This window comes from Ceratina calcarata, unplaced genomic scaffold, assembly GCF_001652005.2.
Source record: "Ceratina calcarata isolate Rehan_Ccalc_2016 unplaced genomic scaffold, ASM165200v1 scaffold59, whole genome shotgun sequence".
NCBI lineage: Eukaryota > Metazoa > Arthropoda > Insecta > Hymenoptera > Apidae > Ceratina > Ceratina calcarata.
In genome coordinates, this window is record NW_017177130.1 from 200944 (window position 1) to 211738 (window position 10795).

Consider the following 10795-nt stretch of genomic DNA (forward strand, 5'->3'; position numbering starts at 1 on the left):
GTACAGTGTTTTATTAATGTAATATCTAGTAACTGTTAAAATTTCAATGCTTTGTCATTGTTTTTATGTAAGGGTCCATACAACCTTAATGCAGCGCATGCATAATTGTTTTATCGATTGTTTAAAAAACGGTACAATGAACGACGAGTCCGCGGTGAAAGTTCTTCCCGTAATTAAAACTTCCCTTATACTAAATCGTACGATGCGATGTAAATACATGTCTGTACATTTTGTAACATAAAAACACATTGGCACCTGTTGTCTGTGGTTCGTCCCGTAGAAACAGTTCTCTTCCGACTGAGAAAGGTAAGCCCCGAAAACAGGAACTTGAACTTGTCAACTCATGTTACTTGTTTTGCTTCTTGTTTATCAATTGCTACCCTCGATACTCTTCTTATATTATACGAAATCCTCTTAGCTCGTTACAGCATTACTTTTTTGGGACATGTTGCTACCATCGAATTATATATATATACTATACTCTTCTCGTTCTCTTGGCACTTATCCTCAGATCTACACTTGTACGCCACTCGCATATGTCACACATGTTATATTATACTCCGATGTTTCTTGGACTGTTTGAATGCGAACCTTCTTCACGATTTTCAGACTCGTGCTCGAGCGTTCAAGCATTCTTCCCCGTCGGAACCACCCCCCAACCCCGCCCTTTTTATTCTTTTTAACGAGGACAGCCCGTGAGGGGAAGGGGATGGAACTGTGAAGTTCGTTTCGCTCTCTCCCCCTCCCCCACGCCGAAGTTCCTCGATTACACTTGTTTCCAGTGGTCCTCGCAGAACGAGTGCCGCTGAACCCAGCGAACAATTAATTAGCGGACGCTCGAAGATGCGACTTCTCAAAGACGAGACAGAGCATGATAGGAATGTTATCCGCGTGCCTCATGATGGCACTCGTTAACATTCCTCAATCGATCGCGAGTTAACCGCTCCTAGTTACTCTGTTTTCTTTCAGTAAAACGCGTTATCGTAACATTATAAATGTGCCTCTCCGAGTCAGCATAAATAAAAGTCAGCCAATGATAAATCACTTGCCCCACGTGCGCCTTCCAGATTAAAAACGACTTACCCGGTTCAAGTCAAACCTCTCGATTGTTTCGATTATTCCAATAAAAGGAAGTCTGAATTCTATCGGATATAAACTTTCTTTCGTGCTGATTTTTTATCTGTATGCTACGTGACGCTGTTTCTGGAAATTCGTATTTAATGTTCGCAGATGCGTTTAAAACGTTTGGGGATTCGGGACGTGTCCGTACATTTAATTAACTGAAATGATTAAATTTTAATCGTTACGCGAAATTCAGTCCACGTTGTAGCGTCGTTCAGGACCGATCGACAAGAATAAGTTAATACATACTTGATCATCGGTCAAGATAGGATCCGCGTTACTGATTAGGATATAGAATTGAAGCATGAAAAAAAATGAGGTAAATACAAATCTCAACCTTGCGATATAAAAGTATGCAAAAAATCTTGAAAGTACCAAAAAAATATATGACAAATATAATTAGTTCATATAATTAAAATGGTAAGACCACATTGACATCAAGTGAGAGAATGAACATGATCCCTTGAACTCATTTTTATTCAGTCTAGACACAGTCACGCGGATCAGTAGATAGGAAGTTGCTTAGGCGGTTGACACATACGATGTACATAGCAATGTTAAAGAGAGAAACGAAACGAGACTCGTTTGGACGACGACAGCGAATACGACACGCTGTCGATAAAATTACCGAGCTAGACGAGAGTTATCACGTGCATCGGCAGACGAGTTGCGCGAGTAGGAAAACGCCAAACCCCGTTGTTCGTCACTCTTCGAGCGCTGGAGCGTCCGAAACAGCGACGCGCGTCCACGTGGAAACGTTGATTCTCTCATTGAGCCAAGATGTATCAGGATTTAGCGTAGACGTCTGTAGATTCGGTGATCCGCGTTCCTGAGAGAGCCGGAGTGGTCGCTGGTAACCGACGACTGGGACCGACCGGCACGTTTTAAAGCGTCTGTGTGCGATTATACATGTGTCGTCCTCTCTCTCGCGAAAGTGTGAAGGATCGCCGACTGTCCGCGCGTAGAAATAAAATGACCGTAGAAGAGCCACGTAGAAAGAACTTGATCTTAGCGTAGGTGAGCTTAGCGTGCAACAATGTAGTGTGTGCTTGTGGTGTGGATTTCAGCAGGCGTACAGTCAGTACATCCCGGCGACAAGGGCCCAAGTATCGGGCGCCCAAGGTGGGCAGACCGGGGCTGCGATGGACGGGACTTACCTCGTCGAGGCCTCGTTCTGAACGGGCTGACGTGTTTACTTACTCAGTCCCCCAGTAAAGCACGCTAAACTACTACTGCTACTACTGCTACTACTACTACTGCTACCACCACAGATCTAGAGACCCGTTTAAGACCGAGCCAATAGAACGAGAACGTAAAACGAAACAAGCACAAAGAATAAAGCGATACGATAGTAGAGAATACTAGAGCAGAATAAGTTTAACGATCGTGAATGAAAAATAATGCGAGACCATGTCGAGAAAGCATGAAAATTAGAGTGACGACGATTAATAATACACGAGTAACGAGTATTGAAATCCGGTTCGAAGGGCCGAGCCAATCGAGAGCGTTTTTAAAGAGGAAGGTAACACGACATATACCATACATTTTACGTGATACAGATTTTCGAGTCGCTCGACACGCCGAGGACATGATCTCGGGAAGAGAACAATATTTTGCTCGGACAATAATGTTAAACGAGACATGGTTCGTTCCGAAGATCGTTTTACAAGAGTAGACGATGGCCACGGAGAAAAACACCAGAAAATAATAATAATAATAATAATAATAACAATAATAATAATAATAATAATAATAATAATAATATTAATAATTAAACGATTCACACAAGACACACACAGTGGTTACAGAGTACACACAGATATGTAAATCAATGAAATTGTTGTATTTCCTAATTTCCGTGGGCCACCTGTTCGTCGACGACCGACCACCGTCGCGCCATCCACGTGGAACGCTGGACACCCACGATGACGTCGCACCTCGTCCGCCCGTCGCATCATCGTCATCGTCATCGCGGACCTCATCGTCATCTCTGCCCGGCCATCATCACATTCTAACAAACGAATCATCATACCGTTCGATGCGCGTCAATCGGTGCATCTATATATTTTCTCCTCGCATCCCCTCCGTTCACCCATCTGCTCGTTCGCCACGATGAACGAAACGAATTTTTTAACGAACACCGATCTACTGCACGCGTCAACGAAAACACCACGAATATAACGAACGGGGAAACAATGGAAAAAAAATATATATATATACATGTATATACGAATGTCGAACGAAAAATTCGTCGCACGTGAAACCGTGCGAAATTCATAATGAACCCGATACCGGATGTGTCTCTCGTGCACTCTCTCTCTTCTTTTCCCTCTCTTTCACGGTGGAATCTCGTGGACGACGGATAAAACGAAACGAATGAAAAACGATGAACGGGAATGCACGACAACGACGATGGGAAATATCGTGATCGACGCACGTGAACGCACGATGACAATAAAATATAAACATAATATTCATACCGCGCGGCGTGTGTTCCGAACGATAATGGGCTGCTGAAAACTGTAAAACTATCGCCAACGTCCACGTTTTAGAGCTTGTCTTATCAGCTAACTTCGAACGAGAGCAAGGATAGAGTGGTCCTTGTATATGGAGACCGTATACAAGTGCGGAAAAAGGTAAAGAAAACCGTGTTACCTGGAAACCGTTTTGGATATTACGATGATATATGATAATCGATGTATCTTACATACTATGTTACGTATATATTTACTTACTGTTTCATTGCTTTCGCGCGCGCGTGACACGCGCGATCCCTCGCGATCCACACGTACTTCGTTCACGTTTCGACGTTGCCCGAGTCTAACAGGAAAATGTTCTCTAAATGAATATTCCTACACTTTTCAATTATCCACAAGTGCTTGTGAAATTTGATTGTCCTAAGAGAGATTAGAATTTTCAAAGTTAAAATCTATTACCCCTTTTGGATCTCATGATCGAGTAGTGGATCTCCAGTGGATTCGTTGGCTCGCGCACACGTGTAGTTCTTCCACGACGTATATCAAAAATATACATATATATATATATACAAACACGTATATACATATATATATATTTTATACACGAGGTAGCTTTTCTTGTCCTTCAAGGGAAGGCTCGGGACGAAGGACACTAAGGCCTCCCCATGTATCCCCTTGGTGGTCCAGATATCATATAATGTCGCGCGTGGCTGATCCCTGGATTGGCTTCTGGGTGTCTGCTTTTCCTCAGGAACACGTACCACCCTTGCTTACTTCCCTATCGCGACACAATTCCTCCTATTTCTCCCCCGTACGTCGTATCTCTCAAACATTTCTACCGTCTATCGGTTTTCCCTCTTATCATTCTTTTATCACCGACGTATTCTCCATTATTTTTCTTCGCAGCTGTACGGGATCCACGATCTTTTCTTTTTACGTTTCAGTCCCCTCGGGGATATTTACTTATACTTTTCATCATGAAATCGAAACCTTCCGTGGCATGATGTCTATTCGAATTCCATGGTTGCGTTGCGGCTGAGATTTGTCTGGCTTTCGATCTATGCGTTTAACAGTAAGACTACAATTATATTGTATGCGTGTTCGGATAATAGTAGTACGTATACATACAGCGTGTCCCAGAAAAAGTGTTAAAGCCGGAAACGGGTGATTCTGTAGGTGTTTCTGAACAACAATTTTTTTTGGCAAAATGCAAAGTGGAGCATGGTTCTTGAATTATTAACGAAAAACATTGACCAATTGAGTACGTGTAGATCCCGTCTTCAGCCGCGGATAGATTGGTTCGGATCGTGACGCTCAGCCGTGGCTCAGCGCGGGTCTTACACGTGTTCTCATCTCTCTTCGGTTCTAACACTTTTTCTGGGACACTGTGTACAGAGTTTTATAGAGTATAATTGCAGTGTTCGGACGTTATAGTATATACATCCAAATACGCATCCTATAATAACTTTAATCTAAGGTACTTGTATGCTTCTTCGCTGCTCCCATTATTTGCTCCATTCATTCTTTCCGCATCCGGACAAAGCGCTGTGTACTTATTTAACGTTAGAAAAAGTTGAAATTACATAGGTATCATCTTTAGTAAGAACCTTCCGGTCCCGTGATTTATTTTACGATCTTGTTTCGCCTCCTTTAGAGTTCTCGCAGCAGCGCGCGCGTCGCGACTAATGGCCTTGGGCAACTTTAATAAGCGTCTAGTTTCTCGTTCCGCCGCGCGGCAACGATGACGATGATTAATGTACTTACCACCCCTGGTTAGCACGCGGAAGACGTCGCCGAGGATTCGCGGCCGATCCCTCCCTGCTGTCCTCCCCTAATGCGTTTTCCTTGTACGTATCCCGCTAATGCCACGCGACTCGGCGAACGTACGCATCCCATGCAGCTACGTGACAGCTTCGACGAATATCTTTCGGTCCTCCGATCCTGCGCTGGAAGCGAATCAGTAAAAAAAAATTCGTTTGTCAACTTCGTTACAAATAACATTTTCTCTAAAAGTATATAATTTATTTATTTCGGTCGATGATGTTTTTTTATTGTCAGATCCTTCGAATCGAATGTTTCATATTTCGTTGTATTTCAATTTTGCGCAGCTGTCATATCGCGTTACACGTATCAATTCTATCAGTTTAAGAATCCACATAGGCGCGAACAATACGCGCTCTGTTCTCCATTCATATCTTTTCCATTACGAGTCGCGAGAGCCGGTGAGATCGATCATTCATTGAAACTGATGCGTCGCTGATGAAAAAATTAACATGATAATAGCTCGTCCACGTGAAGAATTTGTATCTTCCATTTGCTAAAATAATAGACATTCTCCTCATTCATCCGTGGTTTTTTATTTTCGTATTTTATAGATTCATGGAAAGGATCTATATTATTGTTCTATAAAAAATTATAAATAACCAACTGAATATATATAATCGTAGATGAAATCAGATGTACATATAATTTATAGATTGTGATAGTAATGTACATCAATAATTCTGATTCGACGATTAGTTATAACAGTGCTCGCGTGGGAGCCACGGCTGTATATTAAATTTCACGTCAAGCCGGGCTCGCTAATCAGAGTGTCGTTAGCGTAACGAGGTGCATCACGTGACCCTTTGTAAACCACCGATCGTTTCCATGAAGTTTCTCGTCACGGAACATCAAACAGAAATTCCTAAACTGCCACTAACGTCAGCTATCCTCCACTACCGTCCTACGATTTCCTCATAATCTTGTACATTCCCGCCCGTTTATTACTGTTGAAATTCTACGAGACCGCTGAACAAGAAGTGTGTCACGCGAAGTTCACGCGAACGAGCTTTGTCTACGTGCTTTGAGCTCAAATGAATTTTGATAATAATTTGAGCTCGAAACGAATGGTCCCATCCGACGAATTTCCGTTCCATTCCGTCGGTGAGAATCGGGTGAGATTTCTTAAGAATCTCGTACCGATGAATATACGCGTCTAGCAGAAACGCCGTGCTCCGATAGGAAGAGCGAGAACTACTAGCATGTCGCGTCCGCTGAAAGGGATTAACGACGCTCGTCGAGGAAGACGTCAACGATCGCACGAACGAACGAACGAACGGTGCAGCTAACCGCATTGCAGTGCTCGGGTGCAGTTCGCGAATTTTCCTTAGGAAATCCAATGCGTCAATCCTTCTCACTTGTTCCCGTTTTTATCCAGTCACGGGAGAGGCCGTTTACGTTCAACTCATCTACGTACACTTAAATAGGAATTGGATAATTATTATTATCGTTGCGTAGCGGGGAGTTAACTATTGTCAATGCAATTCGAGTTGATCGACGAGGAGCTTTGATCAGTGAAAAGGAGAGTTAAAGCGATCCCATCCATCGCAAGCTTCGCCGGTAGTTACAGAGACAACTGCTTTTACTAATGATTTAACACATGTACCTGAGAAAATGCGTAAACCCGACTCTACGCACCGAACGCTGTGACGAAGCTTCGATCAGTATGTACCATACGTATACCCGCAGAGCGATCTCGAATGCGCTTGTATAAGTACAATGCACTGCATCGTGGATGCATTATTGTTTCTGAAGCAACAATTCGATTTGGCACCGGTTGCGCTTTACGAAGCAAGGAAAAGAGATTACACACAGCACGTGAGTAGATCCGGAGAGGGAAGATTCGAATCAGTTGATAATTACGCGTCTCGTTTCCAAGAACGTCGGATTCGTTGCGGAACGGAATACGCGTTGCGTCGCGTCGTTCGTAACCAATTGACCGTGCTTGCGAAACGAATCACGTATAAGCAGCGTTATTATCGCAACCAATGGCTTGTCGAGACGATCAGTCTTATCTATATTGCACCCAGGCATGTTTCTCTTTTAAATCGATCACCGTCTATACACCGACTTCCGTCCTCACCCGTCGCACATCGTCACACACCCACTGCCACTTATTTACCGCTGTGTCACCCTTTCGTTTTGTTTCTGTTCGTTTCTCATTTCACTTCTATAACCGTTTTTCTTGTTCTCGTTGTCCGTACACACTCATCGCTGTGCCGTTCCAACTGTTTCGATATGAAGCACGCACACTGTCACCGTTGCTCTTGCTAGATCGTGTCTCTATGTGATGGTAGCTCCTCCGTTGTTCCGCTTTTCCCGATCTTCTCTCACGCTCCCCCGTGACGGTCCCCGCTGTCTCTCGTTGTTAATCTCGCTGTTACACTTTTATCTCGCATGAATCTCTCTGCTCCCCTGTTCCCGAATTGTCTTGCGATCTCTCTTTCACATTCTCGCATTCTCTGCTCCACTCATTTCCTCTCGACATTCTCTCTACGCTCGTTCTCAAAGCGACGGCTCTCAGCAGCTCCGCGACGTATCTGACTCGATCTTACGGAACGGCCGGAATCCGACCTCCGTGGCATCTCTTTCTTTTATTACGTTTCTATTTTTTTTTCCCCGTCTTATCAGACTCTCTTGCTGTTCTATATCTTTACAAAAATGAAATCGATGCCACGAGGTGATCGCATCTCTCATGTATATTTCATTTCATTCGAGAGTGATCAACGAACGGTAGCTTGTCGGGTTGTTTAAAGCGACGGTACTTGCCTTCTCGTTTCGAGGCATTCTAAAGAGCGAAAGCTGAGAGATAAAGGGGATCGCTGGTCCTCGAGGAGAATACGCAGGCAGAAAATTACAAGCGGATGAACATGATACAGAGAAAGAGAGAGAGAGAGAAAGAGAGAAGGAGATGGGGATGGGGGAGGGAGAGAGAGAGAACGTAGAGTGTAGTGCAACATGCTTTTAAAATTGTGTACTTTTATGGTTGCCTTAGAAACGTAGGCACAATGAGAACAACGATGTGAACGAGCGATCGAGAGAGAGAGAGAGGCGTGCATGGATTGGTGCTCGAGTGAGAGAGAATGGAAGAGGCGTATGGAAGAAAAGAAAGAAATGAAACATAGAGAAAATGAGTGGGAGAGCAAGAGAGAGAGAGAGAGAGAGAGAGAGAGAGAGAGAGAGAGAGAGAAAGGAAGAAGATAAATAAATAGATGGACGAAGAATCTAAATTGCAACATATTCGAAATACGAATTGTTCCAGGACCTAAAGAAGCGCGGTTCCCACACCTGTGACATGCAGGCCCTACAGCCACTTCCGGTCCCAACCACCACCACAACCAACACCGCGCCTGCAATGACTACTTCCGGTGGGCAGCCACCGCTTCCGGTATCGGAGACCGCTTGAGTCGATCGCCGTATCCGAGACCAGTCACGATCACCAAATCCGTTACGTTACGAACAAAAAACAAAAGAAATAACGAAACCACCTTTAACAAACCACCACCACCAACCAACCAATCAACCACCACCACCGTCCTCCTCTTCTACTCGATGAAAGAACAATGGCCAGCCGGCCGGAAGAACGGTGAGCCTGCATTCACGATTCAATTTCTTATCTCGAACGGCGGATGAACGTTGAACGCCGCGCGGCCGGCCGGCCGGAAGTAGTCCGCTCACACTTGCGAGCCCTTCAAGAGAATTTCAAGAGTACATTAATATGAGAAACTGGCTAAGACCTCGTTCGTTCGTGGGACTATTTCCGGCGCGCTGGTTCACGTCTTTTAATTATTATATTATTTCCAGCTACGTTTGATCGTTATCGGCTAAATATATATGTACATAATACCTCAAAACGATAGCCACTTCGAACTAGAATTCTTTACAAACATTCTTCGTCCGTTGTAACACAGAAACAAAAGAGAGAAAGCGAGAGAGTGAAAATAACATTGTTCTCTGGGTCGGTCTGGCACATTTATGTGATTCTTTCAGTCGAACTGGATTTCCTTCTTTTCATTGTATTCACCATACCGAATCGCGATGTGACACGTGTCTTCGTTGAAACACGTCACCACAAGATTAGCATCGAGATCGATGCTTGCAGACTGAAATCTGTCAGAGTCAATTCTCCTCGAAGTTGATCACGCGTCACGACCAACCTAGAGAGCTTACAGTTCGTTCACTGGTCGCTCGCTTTAGTAGAAACGCTGATTCGAGGTGCTTGATCATACAAGAAGCTGGTTGAGAAAAAAACTCCACGCACGGAATAATTGAAACACTAACTGTCACGCTTGGAAGCCGATCTTGAGATCGAGGGTACGTGTTTGCGACAGTCACACAGACGGACGTCCGCGTCCGGCTCACGGCCCGCTTCGTAGGTGGCTTTGGGTCAACATTAGCCTTCGGCCTTCGTTACAGGATGTGTTCGAGATCCAGCGCAAAACGGCTTTCGTGTCTATTTCGAAGATGAAACACTGCTGGTCATGTTTGTTCGGGGATCAAAACAGTAAACCGTGTCCGTCAGTTGCCTGTATTCCGGTTAAACGTTTGTCATCGGCATTTAGATCTATTCTATTCATGATGACAATACAAATTTGTCATAAAACTCGTGTGTCATGATAAATCGAGTGAAAAGGATGAAACTATCTCGTTTCTAAATGTGTGAATTATTTTTTTGCACCTTCCACTGATTCTCTAGCTTCGATCGAACGGTTCAGGGCACGCGAGGTTTGATCGTTTCCGGTAAATCGAGTTATATCGCGAAGTCCCTCGATTTTTCGTTTAATTACATTTACGTAACACGGTTCGGCTGATAAGCCGTAATTCGACCCGATTCTCGGCTCTCTGAGAGTAGTCGCCTCGACGACTTCGCAGTTCGCAGCCGAATCTGGCAATGATCGATCGATCGGGCGAAGCGCGTTACTCGAATATCGTCGAGGGCAAGAGGTTTCGAGCAGTTGGCTGGAGAGCAACCAGCGCAAGGAAGGTGGTTTCCTGATCCCCGGAACGAGGTCGAAAGCAAATTTGCACAAGCAACCCCCCCCCCTTTCTCTCTACCTCTCTTCCCTGTCTCTCCAGGCTTCTCATGATCCTCGTTCAAATCGCTGGATTCGTTTGAAATGCAGCTCGATCCACACCGTTCCCGGTCGATCGTCGTCTAAACACGTTTCTTTGCACAGGGATAGTTTTAATCCGTCAGGTTAAGACCGGACCAAGTCCACGTTTAATAGTTTTTGACTTGCATCTAATTATCGGGAATCAACTGAAATTTAATATAAATTCGACATAGGCTATAGTACAAATTTGTGCTATATGTACTTTTCCATAGCAGAGACGAAACGCTGTTCCTAGTTCCTACCTGTATTTCAGTGTATACT

General features: G+C 44.3%; 1 protein-coding gene across 6 annotated transcripts in view; it reads left to right on the top strand.

The window, feature by feature from the left end:
- The window catches only part of Shal (potassium voltage-gated channel protein Shal), a 110154-nt gene that overhangs the window by 91041 nt on the left and 8318 nt on the right, over window positions 1–10795 (top strand). For 3 of the 6 annotated variants that reach the window (XM_018032780.2, XM_018032779.2, XM_026817617.1), the window contains one exon: window positions 8683–9006. In XM_018032780.2, coding sequence (XP_017888269.1) covers window positions 8683–8826 — 144 coding nt within the window. In that variant the 3' untranslated portion in view covers window positions 8827–9006. Of the gene's footprint in view, window positions 1–2189; window positions 3330–3674; window positions 3759–8682; window positions 9007–10795 lie in introns of those variants that run through there. The other 3 variants (XM_018032777.2, XM_018032781.2, XM_018032782.2) reach the window with 3 other exon arrangements.